At 39.0% G+C, this 22,265-nt stretch overlaps 2 protein-coding genes across 2 annotated transcripts; one reads left to right on the top strand and one right to left on the bottom strand.

Moving 5' to 3' along the window:
- The first annotated feature begins 911 nt into the window (after positions 1–911).
- hpxb (hemopexin b) lies at positions 912–4,923 on the top strand. Its single transcript, XM_042404995.1, has 10 exons — positions 912–978; positions 1,652–1,677; positions 1,801–1,896; positions 2,071–2,228; positions 2,333–2,486; positions 2,915–3,130; positions 3,272–3,364; positions 3,881–4,011; positions 4,117–4,264; positions 4,412–4,923. Exons 1-10 carry the CDS (start codon positions 914–916, stop codon positions 4,636–4,638), a joined length of 1,314 nt encoding a protein of 437 aa, XP_042260929.1. The 5' UTR covers positions 912–913; the 3' UTR covers positions 4,639–4,923.
- A 7,465-nt stretch (positions 4,924–12,388) lies between these two features.
- LOC121892111 (gap junction alpha-3 protein-like) lies at positions 12,389–21,886 on the bottom strand. The gene is made up of 4 exons (XM_042404936.1): positions 21,739–21,886; positions 16,583–16,671; positions 15,777–16,333; positions 12,389–14,940 (listed from the first exon to the last, which is right to left on the bottom strand). The coding sequence occupies exons 2-4, from the start codon at positions 16,649–16,651 to the stop codon at positions 14,124–14,126; spliced, it is 1,443 nt and encodes a 480-aa protein (XP_042260870.1). The 5' UTR covers positions 16,652–16,671; positions 21,739–21,886; the 3' UTR covers positions 12,389–14,123.
- Between the last annotated feature and the right edge of the window lie 379 nt (positions 21,887–22,265).

Genomic DNA, 22,265 nt, shown 5'->3' with positions numbered 1-22,265 from the left:
CAGCAACATCATCACTATAACCGTTCCCTGTCTGTGCTGGTGATATATATATATATATATATATATATATGTATGTATACTGCAGGTGTGTGTACATGTATGTGAGTGTGTATGTTTGTAATCCAATCCAACTTCTCCAAAGAAAAGTGAGTCTGGCCGGATCAGAAAATGGCAGTCATGTTGGCTCCTTAATTTGTCCATTTGTGCCAGGCAAATAACAATTCATACATAAGCTTTTAGTTGCTGTAACAAACCCTCTGGCAGCCATGTTGGAGATCTTCAGCTTTTGGTTGAGAAAGTGAGATCATGCTGATCATATTGCTTAAAGGAATAGTTCCACTCTTATTCATTAGTTTAGCTTAGCATAAACATTGGAAGTAGGGGGGGACAGCTAGCTTGACTCGCACCAAAGGTCATAAATATGCCTACCAGCACCTCTAAAGCTGCATTTATTCATAGCCGTATTATTCAGACTTTGGATTGTTGGTTACGCAAACTATTAGCCTTATAGTCACACCATTTAAATAACCTAAATTAGCTACTTTTGACATTAATGTAGTTCTTTTCATCAAGTGGCAGATATTGTGGCTGTAATGTAGTATATAGTGTAGTACCTAAGTTACAGTGCAAGAAATATTAACAGTTATTTAGGAAATAAAGACATTACCAAATCAGTAAGTTTTTCTTTAATGATCATGTCAGAGCCTCATTTTGCAACAACTGCAATTCCAACGATTTGTCAATGCAAATATAGACACACATACACCCACACACAAACGCACACACAGGAATTTCCTAACGTGTCCACCCACACACCGTTTCAGCATATAAGTGCAGCTTCAGCTCATGCACAGCTACACCTCTGCTCCACAGTGAGACTCCACATCTGAGGACTCCATCGGGACTGGAAATCATGAAGCTGCTCACCAAAACTCTTTTTTTGTGCTTAGCTATTTGCCTCACTAACGGCGCCCCTACGTGAGTATTAATAAATTCTTCTTACTTGTATTAAGTAGGTCATTCATGTCAGGATGTGCTAGTCCTGATATCCTGGTCTCAAGATCCTTCACTATTGGTGTCATGTGCATTGTCTTTCAAGAGCTTTTCCAACCCTTTGAATTTTAGAGCTTTGTGTGTACAGATTGTTTATTAAGGCTAAAAAGATAAAACATAATTGACCTGTGTTTAATATGTGGTATAATTCATTTTATAATTGAATAATCGAATGTCTTAAAATATAATCCAAGCCAAATACAATAATTTTCTGTCCTGTGCCCAAGAGGTGTTGAGTCAATTCTTTGATCATTTTTTAAGTCATAGTTTTTGTTTTTGAAGCATTGGATCACATCATACTGTTAGGTAATTGTGTTATTTTGTCCAGTCTCTGTTTCTGTATTTTCTCTTATCAGTGTAGTGGAAATACACAGGTCACTGTCCATTCATTTCATAACTCTGCTAGTTCACAAAGTTCACTGGTTGGATTGATTCAACAAATACAAGAGTGCTGAGTCATCTTGGTGTTTTGTCACTGATTCACCTGTTAGGATCATGACTCAGGGATTTTTTGAAAAATTAAATGGGATATGGTGCTATGTAAAGTAATTTTACAGTAGAACTAACATTTTTTTTTTTTTTTTTTAATCTTTCACAGGCACCACGAACATGCAGCAGAAGGACGTGGGTCTTTAGTATACATATTACATATTACACTTATTAACATTTTCCATATTTACAATTCATATTACATTTATAGTAACAAGAGTTGTATTACTATTTATCAATTTATTTATTTTTATAAAGATGGAGGCCACCATGCAGCTCTGCCAGACCGGTGTTCAGGGCTTGAATTTGATGCAATCGTTCCTGATGAGACAGGAAAAATGTTCTTCTTCAAAGGTGTGGGACAGTTTTAATAAAGAGTATCTTTTTACATTCTACATTTACAACTCTTATTTAGACTTATGGTCTGTATTTTCTCATCAGGTTATTTAAATTTCATTTATATATTTTTCCAAACTGAACGTATTTCTATTACAGTGTAATGAAACTCCTCTGATGTTTTCCCTTCAGGTGACTACGTGTGGGGCGGCTTCGGTGGTGAAGTTCATCTCGCCAATGAGACCTTCAAAGAGCTGGATGACATCCACGGCTTAGGCCATATTGACGCCGCCTTCCGTATGCACAACACAGAGAACCCAGATGAACACGATCGTATGATTTTACTCCTGGTATAAGCCACAGACACCTTAATTTGTGATATGAGTCTGATTGAAATAGAGACAGACCAAGAGGTAGCGCAGTATCTGTCACTGATTTTTCATGTAATCTCCAGGATGACAAGGTGTTCAGCTACTATAACCATACCCTGGAGGATGGGTATCCAAAAGAAATCCAGGAGGTCTTCGCAGGAGTCCCTACTCATCTGGATGCTGCTGTGGAGTGTCCCAAAGAACAGTGCAAGAGCGACTCGGTTCTGTTCTTCAAGGGTATGCTGGCATTTACTACAAAATTATCCATCTCACTAAAATCAAGATATAGAGCAATTAAAATAACATTAAAAATAAAAGGAAGAAATAATGGAATCAGATAAAGTGAGAGAAAATTTCTCTTGACAAATGCCAATGCTCTACATTATAACTGTGGATTATTATAAGCATAATGCTGCCCCCTAGTGGAAGAAATTGGCTGCAGCAGGAGTGAGTTTTGTCATGATAAGCAGCTTTAAACTGATGAAATACTTCTTTTGCTGTTCTTTGTCACAGTCAAATTACAGTAAATGGCATAAATTCAACTTAAATTATTTGACTTGTCCTAATGCAGCAAACCTGCAGTATATTATTTTCTGTTTTCACATTTTTTAAGAATTTCAGCATTCTTGCTGTCTCTAAAACTAATAATTCCCCCCTCCCCACAGGACATGATGTGCATGTCTATGATATTACCACAAAGACAGTGAAGACCAAGACATGGTCCCACCTGCCTGTCTGCACTTCTGCTATACACTGGCTGATGCAACACTACTGTTTCCATGGACACAACTTCACCAGGTTCAACCCAGTAACAGGAGAGGTGGCCGGAGATGGCTACCCGAAGGACGCCCGCAATTATTTCATGACGTGCCAAAGCTTTGGTGAGTTCATCAAGAAAGTTAATAAAATCAAAGTGTAAATTGTTTCAAATCTTAAAATGGTTGTTTTTGGTACAAGAAGTAGAAACAGATTAATTTTTATACAAGTATTTACTTTCAAATCAATGTGTAATCTTCTTACAGGCCATGGAGGTGGTTATAAAATCCCTAAATGCAGTGAAACCAAAATAGATGCCATCACCGCTGATGATACAGGCAAAACGTATTTATTTGCAGGTAAAGTCAAATACACAAAAATAGCAGTCTTTAAGGGAACAGTTCGACATTTTGGGAAATATTCCATTTGATTTCTTGCTGAGAGTTAGATGCGAAGAACTTTTGTTAAGTATGAAGCCACAGAGCCAGAAGGTGATTAGCTTAGCTTAGCATAAAGGCTGGTAGGAATGTAAAAGTGCTAGCCAGGCTCTAGTTAAAATTAGAAAATACAATTAGTGACAGCGTGTATACATAAAACCACAACTTGTCTAGTTTGTGTACAAATTGAATAAACAAGATACAATGTGTTAATTAGTGAGCTTTAGAGGCACGGGTGTATTTTTTAACAGTCTTGCTATGCTAAGCTAAGCTAGCTTCATAGTTAATGGAGAGAGTGGTTACAATCCTCTCATCTAACTCTTGGCAAGAAAATGTAATTCCCAAAATATCATAACATTTCTTTTGAATTTGAACCTGTCAATAGACAAATTATTTTGCTGAAAAGCTTTCACTAAGAATACAGTTCAATCTGCCCAGGCCCTATCTACATGCGTCTGGACACCAAGCGTGACGGCCTTCACGCCTTCCACATCACCAGGGCGTGGAAGGAGGTGACCCATGGGGTGGATGCTGTCTTCTCCTACACTGATAAAATCTACTTGATTAAGGTACGCCTTGAAGTAACCAGTCAAACTTCTTCCTATTTTTATTAGAAACCTCGAACTGTGTGAGGTTAAAACTAAAATTCCTCCTGTTCTGCCAAACACCTGCAGGACGATAAGGTTTACATCTACAAAGGAGATGGTCAGTACACGCTGATTGAAGGCTACCCTAAAACCTTGAAGGAAGAGCTCGGCATTGAGGGACATGTGGACGCTGCTTTTGTCTGTCCCAGTGAACACACGGTTCACATAATCCAAGGTAATGTTACAGAGTTCTTATTTCTATTTTTTTGGTGAAATTTTGGGTTGAACTTTAAATTTAAAGCTACTTTCAAATAATATAAGCTTCACATTTGCTCACAAGTTATTGCCAAACATCTTAACTCACACCTATTTCTTTCAACAGGACACACGATGCATGACGTCGACCTCACTGCCACGCCGAGGGTCGTGACCGAAGATCATGCTTTGGCCTTGCACGATATCGATGCTGGTCTGTGTGGTCCAGAGGGAATTGATGTGTTCAAGGGCTCAGAGTATTACCACTATGAGAACGCAAAGGCACTGGCTGATACCACAGTCTCCCCTTTGTCTAAACCTATTACCTCAGCAATGATGGGATGTCGGGATTAGTAGTCAGAGATGGGAGAATATCTCACAGTCATCTGCTTATACAGAGGAAACAAGAGACAGGGAGACAGAACACGCATCAAAGTAAACTCTTCTTATCAGTTATTCAGAGTGGATGAGAGAAGGTTAACATCAGGAATCAGATAGAGAAAGATCTGGATTTGTGGACCAATGCAGTGCAATAAAGTTCTATCATTGAAGAAAATAAGTGCCCCATTGTCATACAAACAGTGTGGAATGAAAATCTGACTTTTGTTTGATGAATAAAAAGTGGGAAAGAAAACTGTATACTGGAGTGTAAATTATTCTGCCAATTTCAGTCAGTAGTTTTATTGTATTTTTTAAATTATTATTATGAGTTTGATATTTTGAGTTTGCAAATGTGAAACTGAGACTGAACAAAAATAATTATGAGGAACAAAAATCAAACTCAGGAAATGTATGAAGTAACTACAGAGTTTGGCCACTAGAGGACCTACTGTACATAAGAATGCGTTACACCAGAAACAATGAGAGGATTGGACTGACCAGAAAGAGCTGTAGTAACAGAATCCTACATTAGACAGGACATATGAACATCTTAACAAGCAGCCCTTTTTGCACATTTGTGTCTTAAACCTCTTTCTCTGAATATTTCCAAATTGTCAAAATGCCTGTTTTTAACCAGGATGCCTGTGCTCTAATGGCACACTTCCCCTGATATCATACCAAATGGGCACTAGAGTGGTCTAAATGCCTCTCTTGTGGGCGCCCAAATGCCCCTCTGGTTAGCTCAAGTGCTGCTCTAGTGTGGAAATTAGGGTTAAAAGTCCTACAAGTTCAATTTCACCCTTGCCACTTAGAGACTGTGCAAACCAGTGGATGTCTAAAGGACAGCATGATAGTATTAAAAAACTACTAGGCAACTGACAGTCAAGAAAATTCAGGTGATGATGTTTTTTGTGTGTGTGCCGTTTTTAAAGAAATTTCTTAAAGAGGTTTGGTCCTGCATCTCATTTGCACCTCAACCCCTGAGAAGACATGATTTGCTACAATAGCAGATCAGACCAATGCTGGACAGGTGGCTGTGCATACTATTATGTTGTCTAAATGGTGTTAGCTCATGAATATCTTCACCCTATCAATCAGTTTGAACATAAAACAAGAATTACTGTTCAGGAACATAAGCTCCAAATGTGCAATCTGTGGTGTTGGTGATTCATTCTAGTTTTAACATTTAGATTTTTCATGGATGTTTTCTCTCAACAAATACCACGTGTTCAGTCATTCATGTTCCACTGTAGCTCAGTGTGTTACATTCATAGTGCAGTGTTTCTGACTTTTTGTTTTATCTGTAGTATCTCCATGTGTCTTACTGTGTTACTATGTGCTGGACTCTCTCAGTCACTGTATTTGTAGGTGTGCAAACATTTCAAAAGCAAACTAAGAAAAATATTGCTTACTTTTGAGCAGACACTGGAGGTTGGAAGCTTGAATCAACAACTAAAAAAAAAAAGTTGCTGTTCCTCTACTTGTACAGAGTTGTTAATGATTTCTAGCAACGAGTTGCAGGTGTAGATGCAAGCTCAGTAAAAGGTCTCCAAGCATGTGTGAAGTTCTCCAACACTGGTCTCAAATCAAAGGAATTGCTGGTTGTCAAAACTTTATTGACACAGACGCTCGTCAGAGACATTTCCTTCAGACGTTCTGGTTGCTCTTACGCTACTTGTAAAAAACTGCTCTTGTGAGAGATTTCAGTTCTGTTTTGAACAGAAAAGCTTTGATATTCTCACTCAAAAGATATAGTCAAATACCATGTTTTCATTTTTTATTGTGCGTTGTGTCTCTATTCTCAAGAGTAAATTAAAGTTAACACTATATTATTATTTGTTGCAGCAGGAAAGTCAAGCTTTCCATTTTCACCCTCAAAAAGTCATGTAGTCATGTATGGCCGAGATGTCTGAAAGAATTTGGATACAATACATATGAAAGCTGATAGTCATCATCATTACAACATACAGTATTTTCACAGACTATCCCATGCTCATATATTGAACCATATAGACACGTACGCAGCAGCCTGCAAGAGTCCAGGGGTCGGGACGGCATTAGCAGGCATTCAAGGCCCTTTCACTCCCTGGAGAGGTTTTTTGTTCAGCCAAAATCCCTGGGACTTTCAGCAAGCATAAAGGAAGTGCTGGCCTCAGCACAGCTTAATGGGCGAGGCCATCAGGACACACACGCATACACACACACGTGCATGTGCACGTAGAGACACTAACGCACATACACACATGCATAACAGACAGTACTGAATGCTTTCATTGCATCCATATACACACACAGCCACTGGCTGTCAGATAATATTAATCAGTGACCATGCTAAAATAATTAATTGACATTCTTTTATTCATTATATTTCAATTTATTTTCTTGAAGAAATAGCCAATCACCAGTATGTTTGAGATGTTATTTCCAGTTAATGTGACTGACTTTAGGTCAAAGAGAGTGTCCAGTGGGGACAAAGTTTGAGATCAATTAAAAAAAAACAAGTGTTTAATTTTGTATTCCCTAAAGACACTAGCTAGTATTACTGTTAACTATTATTTCATCTGCCAGAGACACATTTTACTAGCATCTGGATCTCAGCAAGAGGTAAGTTTAGTTTCAAAAAAGTAAATTTTAAAAAAGTAGAATAAAATAGGAAAATGATCATCTATTGTTCTGCTATAGCAGGTGTCCTAGTGTCCATGGACACTAGGACACGGAAAGAATTCATCCTCTGGGGAGCATAAATCTGTATCCATAAATTTAATTCCAATCTGTGTTTTAACCTTTTATATTTCTTTTGTACAAGTTGAGGTTTTGTCCTGATAGTGGAACCAGAGGAAAGTCACAGGATTCATCCCTTGGGTAACAATTGATTGGAATCCATCCATGACCCTCCTTAGGCCCTATGTTGTATGTTTGGCAAAAATACAAAAAAGTTCACATGAAACACTGAACTGAAAAAGTAACAGGGCTACTGCTAGCATTCATTCTAGTCGCGTTTGCAGCTAAATGCTCCACTTTGTTCACCAGCTAGTTGCTAACTTTGTCTGACTGTAGTTTGGTGCTGAGCAGGTAATGTACAGCGGGTTTATCAGAACATTTCCACTGGCAACAGCTTACTGCTGTGACTAAAAACGACACAGAGGAGAGCGGCTTGACTGAATTAAAACAGAAAAGTTGTGGTGCGTAACACCAAGACAATGAGTTGAAAGATGCTAAAAATCAGGTGATAATTCTGTGGGTGTGTCACGATGAGCGACATCTTTCACATTACAATTAGTCATTCGATCCATTGTTCATATAAAAATAGTGACTATAGCAGATTTAAGCAATTGATATTAATTTTACTGCACATGATGGCCACTTGTTTTCACTTTATTTAACCAGAAAAGGGCCTCACTGAGATTAAACATCATTTATAACTGGTCAGTCAGTTGGATTTCTGGACCCCAAATGGGAAAATAAAACACTAACCATGACAGAAAACCGGTATGGTACAAAAAGTTTATTCAGTAACAGTTCTGTAAACATCTGAGGTAAATGAACATTTACATCAACATGTTCTTAAACAAAAGGTTTAGACGCAAGGCACTTCTCTTCAAAGACAGTCATTTTACAGCTGGAGTAAAAGCAGGGGTTGTTTTTCATTTTCAACACGAGGGAGTCTGTGTCCCTGCTTGTAGGTGCGCCATGAAAATCCCATCACACAACCTCTGTTTTCCATCGGGGGATTTTTGATTCCGGGCACATCCATGGTGTTAAAGTTGGAGTAGCCAAAAGTCTCTCGATCCATATTCAAGACAGAAAAAGAACAACCATTTTAGATTTCTTTTCTATTCCAAGTCTAATTTGGATTGTATAATTTCCATAAATAAACAAAAATATGTTAATATCCCTCCTCCTACTGTAGGACACCCGTTGTTATTTTTCTTTTCTATTTATAGTATCATCAGATCCTCATTACTATCTAACTGTGCAAATCTTTATCTACATATCAAAGGTACTAAGAACAACTTGGAACTACAAGGTATGAAAAACATTTCAGCAATAGAAATAAGTAAAATGAACCTTGTTTCAACAATCTTTTAGAGACAAAGTTCAACATAATGTCTTTTTTGGTGGAATTCTCATTTCTCAGATTCATTAAAGGGTTGTAAAACTGATCTTGTGGTTAAAGCCATGTTTGTAAGGGTTAGGGGTGAGTTTCCCAAGCAAAGACATTTAAAAATCCATCAAATATTGTCATCTCTTTGGCACAAATCTCTTTGGTTTGGGAATATCTTTGGTTAAATCATACACATCACAAGAAATAACTTCTTTTCTAAAGAATAGATTCAACGCTTCAGCTGCCATGGTGTGCTGAAGTATTTTGGCACCTAAGTTTGATCAGAGACATGTAAACATAGACACAGTCTGCAAACAGCATATATTCAGCCTTTGGTTCACCATATCTTCAGAGAATGTGTTGTACTAAACTAAAATGCAGCCAATGTGCCAAAACTGAAGTGCATTTTACTGCATCTTGCTTCTCATTTGTCACCTCATGTTTCATGTTGTTTTATAGTTGTTAAGTGGTTGCATTCAGGACAAGTTGGGAATCATAAACTTTCAAAGTCAGAGTTGGAAAAAAAACACCTTGACAGGCCACCGATCCCAGTGCCAAAGACCATTGAACTAAGGCTATGTGTGGGCGGACACATTTGCTTTCAACATGGCAACCCATGTTCAGTTCCTAAGTCAAGCTTAAACTATTTGTACTGCAAATAAAGCCTTAATCGTGATTTGTTCATACTCAGATAAGCATCATAGTACACTGAATGGGCAAACATTTTGACTTGTCATAGTATGGAAAGCACAGGTGATAACATTAATGACGGCTCAGTTCCATTCAAGTGACCAAGGAAGCCACGCTGGTGAAACATCATGCTACTTAACCAGGGTCATGCAATTGAGATTCAGCCATTGTTAATGTTAGTAATTGCAGCTGTGCTTTTCCTGCATGCCCAAATATCTGCTTTGAAAAAGGTCTATAAGCCATGACAGTTATCTGCAATAATGTTAGCAGCCTGGACCTGTTAATTGCTAAATTAAAGGGATACTCCTGTGAATTTGTATTGTGCTTTCATAAAGACACAGATGGAAATGTTTAAGGAATAGTTTTCGATCGATATCACTCTCCTATTTGTACCTTAAATATGAGACTACAGTCAGGATACAGTTACAGTAGCTTTGTTAAGCATAACGATTGGAAGCAGAGGGAAACAGCTTGGCTTTGTCCAAAATTGCTGCATTTTTGAACTTTGGACAAAGACAGGCTAGCTGTTTCCCCCTGCTTCCAGTTTCTATGCTAAGCTAAGGTAAGTGCCTCCCATCTGTGGCTGTGTATTTAACAGACAGACATGAGAGTATCAATTCTATCTATCTATTCTATCTAACTCTCTGCAATAATTAACAACTCTGTTTATGTCCAATAAACATTGGCAATGTATAAGGTAGCCTCTGTGTTAACTCTATGCTACCGTTAATCGTTTAGACTATGGCTTTTCTACCTAAAAGTTTGAATGCTAAGCCACTCTGATTATTAAGCTCATGACTTCCAAGTTGCCATCAATGCAGATGAGCAAACATTCCCACTGTACTGATTTATTTGTACAGTATATAACCATTAATTGAAGCACTCAAAGATTTGGCAGCTAGCTGCAGTAAAAATCTCATGCAGCACGACTGCCATCTTCATTTAGGAGAAGGCTGACACCCATGGCATTGTAACAATGTAACAGTGTCATGGGTTATTCACCTGATGGTAAAGCATTTTACCAGATCTGGTTAAAACTTAAAAACAATGAAGACCATGAGATGTGGTTGAAAGTATTGATGTTGAATCTGACCGTACTTTCTTTAGGTTATTCTTTATGGTCTTCAAACACTAATTTGAACACATGCCCTGTGATACAGTCTAGCACTTTTTCTACTTTTTTCAAGTATTATAACTAAGTAACTACAGTAAGTATCTTAATATTCTGCCCAGAGAGAAACACAAAGATGTACAAACCCATAGTTTGCCCCAAACCACTCTCCCTTGTTGTCTTGCTACTAACCTACATCTTTTATTCCTGAACGTTGGATGAAATATTAGAATAACATGATTGGATAAATTGAAGTTGTTGGGCAGTTGTTGTAAGGGAATACAACTGAACTTATTTGTGCCATTTTCTGTATATTTTTTTCTGTCTCATTTGGCAGGAATTAATGAGAAGAATGGGAAAAATTATGTCTGTTACAAACAAACAGATAAATTTGATCACTTTTTTAGATCATATTGCTTTCTTTTTTTCTCCAAAATCTAAAAGCTACTGTATATCCTACAGCTAGTCTAAAAAATTAACTTAAAGTCCTTCTATACAGAACAGCTAGGGGGAACTCAACCGTTCTGTAACACACTGCAAACACAAGCATCAGAAAGAAGGTGTATTGATTTTTACGCTCTGTCCAAGCCGCAAAACTAAAGATTTCTCAATAAAGAACTCATTGAAATGTAGTTTAGCCCTTGAGGATATTGTTTTCATTAGCATCAACTCTTCTAACATTGGATTTTTGTATAAAGTGACCAGTTGGGCCAATGTCAGAATAAGCCAAAGCACTTTAGATTTTGGTTTTCTAGGTGAAAGTCTCTATAAATTGCAGCTTGAGCAGAAACTAACTTTTTTAAAATGTAGGTAGTTCTGTATAACATCCTGTGTAGCCTATCATTACTACTGATCATTATATATGTACATATTTATATACTCTATATAGTTTACCCTGATGTAACAGCAGAGATGTCATTTTGGAAACACTGAAACAAAATTAAGGTACCTACACACACACACACACACACTTACACACAAACACACACACACACACAGCCTGCGAAGCCTAAGGACTATGTCTCAGGGTGGGACTGCGTTTATTGCTTTCCTCTAGTCTTCTGCTCTGTCCGAATGTCAGTGCATCCCTCTCTTCATTGAAACTACAGGCTGAGTGAGAGCAGTACACACAGACAGACAGGTTCAACAGACACACGGACTGTTCAGCTCCACCATCACGTCACAAGAAAAATAAAAATAAAGAAACAAAAGTGCAAACCTCTCCTCTGATGTCTCCCAGCAAAGAAATAAAAGAAGGATGAAAATAAAAGAATATAGTATTGCTGCCGCTAAGCTCCCAAACTTATTAGTTAGTCCAATCATCATCATTATCATCATCATCATCATCAGCATCATCATCATCATCACTATAACCTTTTCCTGTCTGTGCTGGCTATATATATATATATATACATATATATATATATACATACATATATATATACATATATATATATATATATACTGCAGGTGTGTGTACGTGTATGTGAGTGTGTATGTTTGTGATCCAATCAAACTTCTCCAAAGAAAAGTGAGTCTGGCCAGATCAGTAAGTGGCAGGCATGTTGGCTCCTTAATTTGTCCATTTGTGCCAAGCAAATAACAATTCATACATAAGCTTTTAGTTGCTGTAACACACCCTCTGGCAGCCATGTTGGAGATCTTCAGCTTTTGGTTGAGAAAGTGAGATAATACTGATTGTATTGCTTAAAGGAATAGTTCCACGCTTATTCACTTTCTTGCTTTTTGAGAAGATCAATACCACTCTCACCTCTGTGTATTTATTGCTAGAGCCAGAAGATGATTAGCTTAGCTTAGCATAAACACTGTAGGCAGGGGGGAACAGCTAGCCTGACTCACAGCATCATAAATGGTCATAAATATGCCTACCAGCACCTCTAAAGCTGCATTCATTCATAGCTGCATTCGGTAGAATGGGATGAAGAGGAAAACCTAGCATTATTCAGACTTTGGATTGTTGGTTACGCAAACTATTAGCCTTATAGTCACACCATTTAAATAGCCTAAATTAGCTACTTTTGACACTAATGTAATTCTTTTTATCAAGTGGGAGATATCTTAGCTGTCAGAATTTGTGATATCAGGCTGACATCAACGGTTTTTCCAATACAGTCATTCAGAATTACAGTCTGAACAATATGACGTCACGACAGAGAGACATAGTTCTAGCAAAACATTGTAAAACCACAACTTTTCATTTTGGTTTGTGAATGTACACATGAGTTACAACATGGTAGTGTTGCACTTGAGTGAGCCTGGCTTGCTGTTTCCCCGTTTCCAGTCTTAACGCTAAGCTAAGCTAATTGTCTCCCTGCTCTAGCTTTATAGTTAGCACACAGACATGAGACCGGTATGAAGCCTCTACTCTCGACAAAAATGCAAATAAAATGTCAAACCATTCGTTTCACAGTATAAGCTAAACATGGTTAGCACACATGTTTTAGTCTTAGAAGTCACTTCATCACAGATTTATTTTATGTTTACATAATGTTAGTTTGTTGTCTCACTGTACAGCAATGACCAGTGGTCGTGCCCTATACGTCTATGCTATCTGATCAGGGCATTTGATTGTGAAGCATACAAAGTTACGAAATGACTGGCATTACCTCTTACTGGTTGGGCTCAACAAAGGTGTCAAAAGCAATAGACTTAATAAAAATGACAATATTCATACTAGAACCTTGTATGTGTCTAAAAAATCAAAGGCACTTTGGATGACATTGTTCTAATACTGCAGCTCTGTGCACTGTGCTTTTTTTTTTTACATCATTCTTTCTTTTATTTTTGATTGTAAATTCATTTTTTTAAGTTTTTTTAGCTGCTCTTGTCTTGTCTTGTTGTCTGACGTTTATGATTACACTCAATTGGATTTTTCATATTGGCGAGGACTTTGGGTAAGCCCTTTAGCTTCCTTCCTTCCTGTTTGTATCCACCAAGCTTTCTTATTGTATGTCTTTTACTATGATGTTTAGAATTGTGCAAACACAATTAAGACAATTTGCTTCAGTTTTTTGCATCAACTATATTGATATTTTACATTTTATCATATTATTTGAAGTTATATTAGGTGAATAACCATGATGCAGTGGTAGCAGTATTTTTATCGTTTGAAATTAATTGGAATTGGATCTCCTGTGTTGACAGCAATCTCTCCACTGAGTTCTCCAAAATGACTCCAGATGTGTTGCTAGGAGATTTTTGACACACCTGCAAAGCCCCTATGAGCTGGTGTCTTAAGAGTTGAGAGGCTCACGTGGACATATTGTTACTAATATGTAGGGCATATAGGGATAGGGCATCAGCACCATTAGTGCAACTGGGCCAAACTCTTTGTATCCCTCCCTCTGGTTCGTAAATCTGAGATTAAAATAAATGACCAACTCCAGCTTAATCTCTATGTCTTGCAGGCATCAGTCTTTTGCTGGAGGGCATGATTGTGTGTGGTTAAATACATTGTGCATGTGTGAAAAATTGCATATGTGTATACAGCATGTATGCATGCTTGTGTAAATGTGTGAGTGTGTGTTTTAGCTACACTGCCAGGTCATCAGGGCGTGCTCGGACGCTGCTGCTCTTGCTGGCCCGTCTTGGCTTCCGGATGTCTGTCGCCGCAGCAGCAGGAGGCTGATGCATCTCCGCCTTGGTAACCACGGTGAAGTCGTCATATGGGAGTGTACACGGTTCCTCATCCATCGGCGCCTCTTGTGGTGAGAGCTGGTAAAGAGGGGTATTACGAGGAAGTGTAGGATATGAGGAGTGTTGCTCCTCTTGAGGAGGCAGTGGAGTCGTCCCCCCCTGTGGAGAGGAGGAGTTGGAGGTGGGAGGAGAAGGAAGAGGAGGAGGATAGGAGTAGGAGGAGTTTTTTCCATCCAGATTGTTGAGCTCAAGCGCCATGTTGCTCCAGTTCTGCTCCACTGCCGACAGCTGCCCGTGGCTCCCAGTGCTCCCTTTCTCGTCATTGCCATAATAAGAAGTATGCAGGGGATCGAACAGGAAGTCATCTGGGTGGAATGCTGTGCCATCCATCTTGACAGGGGTGGTTGCTATGTTAGGGTTTAAGGAGGTCTCAGTTGGATTGTAGGCTCCTCCCTCCGCAGCCCCCACTACGCTCACCCTGCCGTACGCTGGCAAACAGTCAAGCACTGTTGCAGAGGTCTGCTCAGGAATCGTCTCTGCGTCGGGTTCATCTGCACCCATCGGCAGCGAATCACTGTCGGGTACAAACTCATTGGTGACCCCCTGCTTCACTTTCTTCCAGCCCAGGTGGTAGATCTCCAGCAGGTTGAGGGCCAGAGACACGCAGGCAACCACCAGCATAAAGATGATGAAGATTGTCTTTTCAGTTGGTCTGCAACAACAAATGAACAAAAATAGTTTAAAAAGTAAGTACACATTCAAATTTTGCAAGAACTCTCCCTCCCATCATATTAAAAAAATGCAACAGAGGAGCTGTATGAGGGGTGGCCTTGTGGCTATTTAACCAGGATGTGTTCTTTCTATGTTTCTACTGGAAAGAGTCCAGCACTGCTTTGACAGTCACGACACGGCAACCGCTACCACAGTTGGGAGGGTAAATGTACGAAATATAGTTTACATCAGGGTTAGCGAGGGGCCAGAGAATTTGGCTGAACTGAACTTCAGGCTACAAGCAGATACATACAAGATTGCACAAAATATGTATATTGTTGCAAAAATCACCTGTATTATAATATGCCAACATGAATCTATGTGATTATGTGTACAGCACAAAAAATAATTTAGTGTGGAGTTCCTCTTTAATTCACAAATGAAAACAAATGTAATTATAGTAAATGTTTTTAACAGTGTGTTTATCTGCTCTAACATCAGCTGCAATCATTACCTTGTCTAGCTAACTAGCTTAATACCTACACTAGCAACCTGGCATTATTTCCAAGGCTAAGGAGCACATTATTAACTTACTGCATTAGTTTGTTGGGTTATAGGCTGTGTGAGAACAGAAAGTGTGACAGGCATAGCAACAGTAACTAAGTGGTGAGGCTTAGCGAATGGTCAATTGAATCAAATATATATGAAAAGGTTTCAGTGGATGGGAAAAGTTGGCTTTGCATGGCAAATGAACAACACAAACATACAAGAAAAAAATCAAGACACAAAGAAACATCTAAAACAAACATGTCCTAAAATTAAATGAGACCCTCTAACCTGGAGATGAAGCAGTCCACAGTATTGGGGCAGGGCCAGCGGCCACATTTATAGAGCGGCCTCAGGTGGAACCCATAGAGGAAGTACTGTCCTAGGATGAAGCCCACCTCGAACAGGGTCTTGAAGATGATGTTGAAGATGTAGGTCCTCAGTAACGCCCCTCGGATCCGGATCTTCCCATGCTCGTCACGGATTGGTGGCTTTTCCTTCTTCCCGCCTCCTCCTCCGTCTCCAACTCCATTGTGGTATAGAGGGTCATGGTCCTCTTGGTGCCGTCCGGCCTTTCTGAGCTCTTCCTCCCTCTCCCTCCTCTTCTCCTCCATGCGGACAATGTGCAGGACATGGCCCAGGTAGATGAGGGTTGGCGTGGAGACAAAGATGATCTGCAGCACCCAGAAACGGATGTGGGAGATGGGGAAGGCCTCGTCGTAGCAGACGTTCTCGCAACCGGGCTGTTGTGTATTACAGGTGAAGTCAGATTGCTCATCACCCCAGACCTCCTCGGCTGCTGCACCCAGCACCAAGATGCGGAAGATGAAGAGGACGGTCAGCCAAACCTGACAAGGAAGGACGGAAGGTTTAAAAAACAGAACAGGCACTTCAGCTGGTATAATGTGTCGTATTGGATTGTGGTACAAAAGAGGCAACTGAGCCACATGGTGAAGCTGTTAGAAACATCAGAAAGGATTCTAAAATGTGGCCATTATGAATACTGTTGGGTGCAAAGGATTATCTGAGAGAAAGAGGGTAAACTTCATGTGATATAATTTCATGTTGATCAAGTTAATCAACAGTCAATCAGTCACCTTTCCTATCACAGTGGAGTGTTCTTGAGCATTCTCCAGCAGCCGCCCCAGAAAGCTCCAGTCACCCATGCTTCACTCGATTTTCTAGCCTGGAGAGAAAAACAAGAAGTCCCTGTTAGGATGAGCAGGAGTCAGGGAAGGAGGCAGAAGTTCTGTATGGAGGAGGTGGACAGATTATGTGGTATATTATAGGAATGAAGACTTAGTAGTGGATGGATATTTATTTTAAAGGATAAGTCTAGGTTATACTCTATTTTTTCTTGGTGTCAACAAATTCTGTGAAGACACACAAAAAAAGTTAGTCTGTCTTTTCTACTTCCTGTCCCTGTCTGTGGCTCTCAGCCCCAAGCCCATTGGTTCCTACTTAAGAATAACTAGGCACTGTTATTTTTTAGCAAAATGTTACTCAAACAGGAAAAAATTTGTTGGGGACTATTTTCAAGGGTGGATTAATACACATTTGGGGGGCTATGAGTAATTACAACACCAGCACAGGATTGATGTAAAATAAACTACGATGGCCATTTTCAAGAGCGACGTGTAGCACATTGATGTGTTTTCATAGATTACAACAATGGAAGCTAATAGCACAGAAGAATGAGATAAGTTCATTGTTGGTTTGGGTCTTTTAATGGGATGTCAACCTTATTCTTTAAAATACCAATGTCCAATAGGTTTGAAAAAAAAATTCTATAGGAGTTTGTTCTCAGCAAGGATCATTCAGGAGATGGGACCCACGACAATCTAACTCAAACAACTTTCTCAAAGACAATTGAGAAGGATACTCGGATAGTCAGGGACCACAGTTGGGAGGTGTATCAACTACTATAAGAATAAAATCAGTCATAAATCATTCAACTTCCACTTTTTGGCTGGCTTATTACTTGTCCACTGTCTAGCTTACAGAGTTTATGTCCAGTCATCTTTAATCTTAAACATACATAATTTTGAATGTTTCAAATTGCCAACTTATAGACTGTTTTGCAATAGGTTTTTACCACATGTTCATATTTACCTAAAAGCTACAATAGTTTCCAATTGTTCACTGATACTGTGTCAATATGGTAAATATAGTTCCAGTCAGTAAGGACAGTTGTTAATCCTGACAACAAACTAGGTCTTAGAGACTCTGGGGTTTCATTACCAGCCTGTACCGAAATTCCTTTTAGTAATAGAACAGACGAGGGCCTGAAAGAAATGTCTATCACATGGTTTGGGGTCAGAGGAGACACAGAGACAACAAAAAGTGAAAACAGGCTTACTAAAATATTGTTGTATTGTCAGTGATAAATCCATCGACCAGAGATCAGAAGAAAAAACAATATCCTGAAAGGAGAGACAAAATGCTCTTGTTAACTCTACAGGTCATTGTCACACACAAAATTGTCATTTACATTTCAATTTTAAGAGATTTAAAATGAATGCAGAATCTATTTGAAAATAGAACCTACAAATTAACTAAACTCCCTAAGCAATCACACCTATAAAATAAACCAGAAGCAGCCATGGTATGAGAAATGTGTGTCTAGTCAACTTATCACACGACGCAACCAAACAGCTCCATGTTTAGTGACTCTAGACCTATTAAAAGGAAGACTTGGCACAGCAAAATCTGCACAACCACCTCTTGGGTGCAGAAGCAAGCTATAAACAAAACACTTACATAGTATCACCTTTTAAGTTGATATGGTGAACTTGTTAGCAAACAGTTGCCTAGTTAGACATTCACTCTCCAGTAGGAAATATCAGGCTGTTTAGCTGCTAAATGCTTCACTATGTTCACCAGCTAGTTGCTAACTTTGTCTGCTGTTTGGTGCGGGGCAGGTAGCGTACAGAGGGTCTTTAGAGCGTTTTTGCTGTCTGGTGCATCTGGAAATCACACTGATGAAAGCAGTGAGACTAAACCAAAAAAGTGAAGATGCAACCAAAACAATGAGCTAAAAGAAACTAAAACGCTGCGTTGACCTGAGAGGAGCTGCAGAGTCGGCTGATAATGAACTGGATAAAATAAACTTGTCAGTGCTCTCTGATGGCCCAACTGGGTAATGGTGACACTATATCTACACGTATTTATTTCTGCATTGCAATGACTTATCAGCCGACGTGTACAGATACAGATATATCTACCATATGCTAATATCGACCAAGATATCAGCTCATCTATCAGTCTAGCTCTAGTCCTTATCATTATAATTAAAATACTTTAGATTTTTTATAATTTCCAGATTTTAGAATTAGTTAAACATAATCATAAAGACAGAACAATACTGTATCTATTCATGTCCATATGTCACTCTCTGCAAATCTGTGCATGCATGCCTGTGTCTTTACTATATTATATACACACATACATTTGCTTGCAGATGTGCACGCATTTGTGTGTAGTTACGTTTGTGTGTGTGTATGTGCCGCAGGGCTGGCTGTCTAGCGGACAATGGCTGGCCATCTGCGGGAAGTGAATGAGTGGATAACAGGTCGTCCCTGTTGAATGCTGGACTCATCACATCCCAGGAATGCTGAGGAGGGCAAATGTTTGCCTGGGATCGACTGATATGTACACACACGCAAACACATACACACACTCACAGTTACAGTAGCATACGCTACGTCTGTATATCTGAGCCAGCACTCTGTCACAACTGAATGAGGTCATCTACAACTTATTTTACCTCTAGCATGAAACATAAACCCATCATCTACCCTCACAAGAAGTAAATCAGAAGTCTGAAAAATCAAGCAACCATCCATTTAACATTTTAAAAAAGAAAACTACTCACAGGTTATCAAAAAAACACTAGTTCCCTTTAAGAATACTAAAGTAATACCAATGAATAAAATCTCCTAAAATATAATGTCACCAAACAAACACGATAGAGTACTATACAAACTTAAGGTACATATATGAAATATCATTAAGAAGTTGTGTTTTATTACATTAATACAATAAAAGTTTAAAAATCCACCTCAAATGATGTCATAGCTGCTCACATTTAGTGACTTTTCTGAAATCCTACAGTTGAATGAAACATTCCTATTCTCGGCTAACAAATGAGGAAACCAATTAACAGTCTACTGATACACCAGTCGAACTGTGGCATGTGTACATGTACATGATGTGTTGACGTGATGAAATACCATCTGTCAAGACAGACAATAGAGAAGCTGCCAGATGGACATTGTCCTGGCTGGCGTGTGCTTTTGATGGATCAGAGGTCTTTGTGCTAAAACAGTCAAACAGTTAACTCTTGGCCTGCCGTTTGCACCCTGAAAACCCTGTTAAGATATGCAGACAGTGGCAATGTTCAGATGAAAGACAATTCTGATCATTATCCAGTAAATGACGCAACCTACTCTGGCTCGGCTCACATGCATTAACATTGTAATTCAGTGAGAACAACTTAGTTAATGCAGCTAACATGACCAGTGTTTTTTCTTGAGGAAATTGCTCTACAAACTGATAATAGTTCAAAGACAGCGACTGCACAAGAATACACAGAAAGTGCACAAAGGTTTGTGACAATGTGTAAAGGTGCATAAAATGCCTTAAGGTACCAAAATATAAATAAAATATATAAAAGAACATATTTGATAAAGAAGCACAAAGGTGTGTAAGGGTCCAAAAACGTGCACAAATGTACAAAAAGGTAATGGTGCCTAAAATGAATGCAAATCTTGTCAGACTCAAGAATGTCCAAGCTTTGGGCTCCAATAAAGCAATATCCATTAGTGAAACAGGAGATATGGAAATAATAATAACAACAACTGGGTGGTTGAGAGCAGCAACTTCAAAGTGTTCACAGTTATTATTATGACGGATATTTTCTATTGAATTTGTTTGCCCCCTTCAGCTCAACACTTATGAACAATAACTTTTAACTTCATACTCTCCCAAATCAAATATTCCAACCACAGAAAACCTGTTGGAAATGGTCTCCCGCCATTTAAGTATAAGAGATCAGATTAAAAAATTATTGTAATGCACAACATGTGTGATGTGAAGTCTATTTCATGCACTGTATATTCATGCATTTCACTACTGATATTTCTAAATTGGAAATGACAGAACTCAAACTAAATTAAATTAAATTAAATTAAATTAAGGCCCATCTCCAAACATCAGGTGATTTGTCATCTGCTTTTTTTTTTCTTTTTCTTTTTCTTTTTCTTTTTTTTACAGATAGAGAATAAAAATGATGATATTTTCACAAAAGCAAAATATCCTAGGATGGCCCTACCAGGTAATTTGCACCATGTTTTATAGTGATCTGTGAAAACAACATTAATAGGAATACTGGTTTTAAACTAAGTTTCTTATAATTTATAAAGTAGGAAAATGACAATTTTTGTGCAATATCTTAAAATGCCAGTTTTGTGAAGAATGCAGAATATTCATTTTTGACACCTTACCAGTTTTGTTCAGTTAGGTGGCTGGTGTGAATAGGCCTACACTCATCACATTCTTTATATATATTATAAATCTGTCATAATTTTGTTATCCTGTTCTATGCTGTATTTCTTTAATTTGTCTTTCTTTTTCTATTCTGTACACACATCTATTGCACATCTTTCCTCTCTGGGAGAGGGATCCTCCTCTGTTGCTCTTCCTGAGTTTTCTTCTATTTTTTACCCATTAAAGGGTTTTAAGGGAGTTTTTCCTTATTCGAATCAAGGATCAGAGGATGTTGTAAAACTGTACAGACTGTGAAGCCCCCTGAGGCAAATTTGTGATTTGTGATATTGGGATATGCAAATAAAATTGACTTGACTACACTTACAGTACCACCTACTTCTAAGAGACAAATGAGAGAGACAAGGGTGGCTGGCATGAGGGAGCCAATTGCCAAAACACCCTAATTTACTGTCCAAATGGGGTTTTTTTTAAATAATAATATTAATAATAGACATTGTGATATTAAAAAAGTTTAAAATCTCAGGATTCCATCCATTTCAGTGAGCCTATGTCCACTTTTTTAAGTCACAAAACTATCCTACATTCAATTCATAAAATATTTGTGGCTTCCTGCGCGCCGTCTTTCCCACAGGGAAGTGAACGCAGCATGAGAGGTGCTGGATAATCCAGCAGGTGTTAGGATGATAATCCCTCCTCTTCCCTCCCACTTCAACCAGCACCATCACTCCAGCATCCACCTGCTTACCGCTCTCCTCTGAACGCGTCTCCCCTCCCGGCTGCGCGCTGCTTCTCTCACTTCTTTCCTCCTTCTTCTCTTTGTTTGGGCTCCAGGCGAACAAGCGAGGAGTTGGCGAGATTAGTGGGTGAGGAGGCGGGAGGGAGAGAGACACAGAGAGACAGAGAGTTACAGAGAGAGAGAGAGAGAGAGGGAGAGAGAGAGGGAGAGAGGGAGAGAGAGAGAGAGAGTAAAAAAAAAGACGTGAGGCAAGTCTAGTCTAAAAAAAAGGGCGCGTGTGGAACCTGTCCCGCGAAGGCGAAGCGCAGCGGCTGCGTCCCGCGTGGCCAAGGCCATCCGCCACTGTCACACATTGGTGTCCCCGTGCATGGGGCGCACGAGGGGGGTTGTTAGGGGGGGGTCGCGGGGGAAGGTGTGTGTGTGTGTGTGTGTGTGTGTGTGTGTGTGTGTGTGTGTGGGCAGGGGCGACTCCACTCCATCACACCTCTGGCAAAAAGCCAAATTCAAACAATTTAAAATAGTTTTTAAACTTTAAC

The sequence above is a fragment of the Thunnus maccoyii genome, chromosome 24 (assembly GCF_910596095.1).
Source record: "Thunnus maccoyii chromosome 24, fThuMac1.1, whole genome shotgun sequence".
Taxonomy (NCBI): Eukaryota; Metazoa; Chordata; class Actinopteri; order Scombriformes; family Scombridae; genus Thunnus; species Thunnus maccoyii.
Note: the sequence above shows the minus strand (reverse complement) of the source record. Positions and strands in the feature narration are given on the sequence as shown.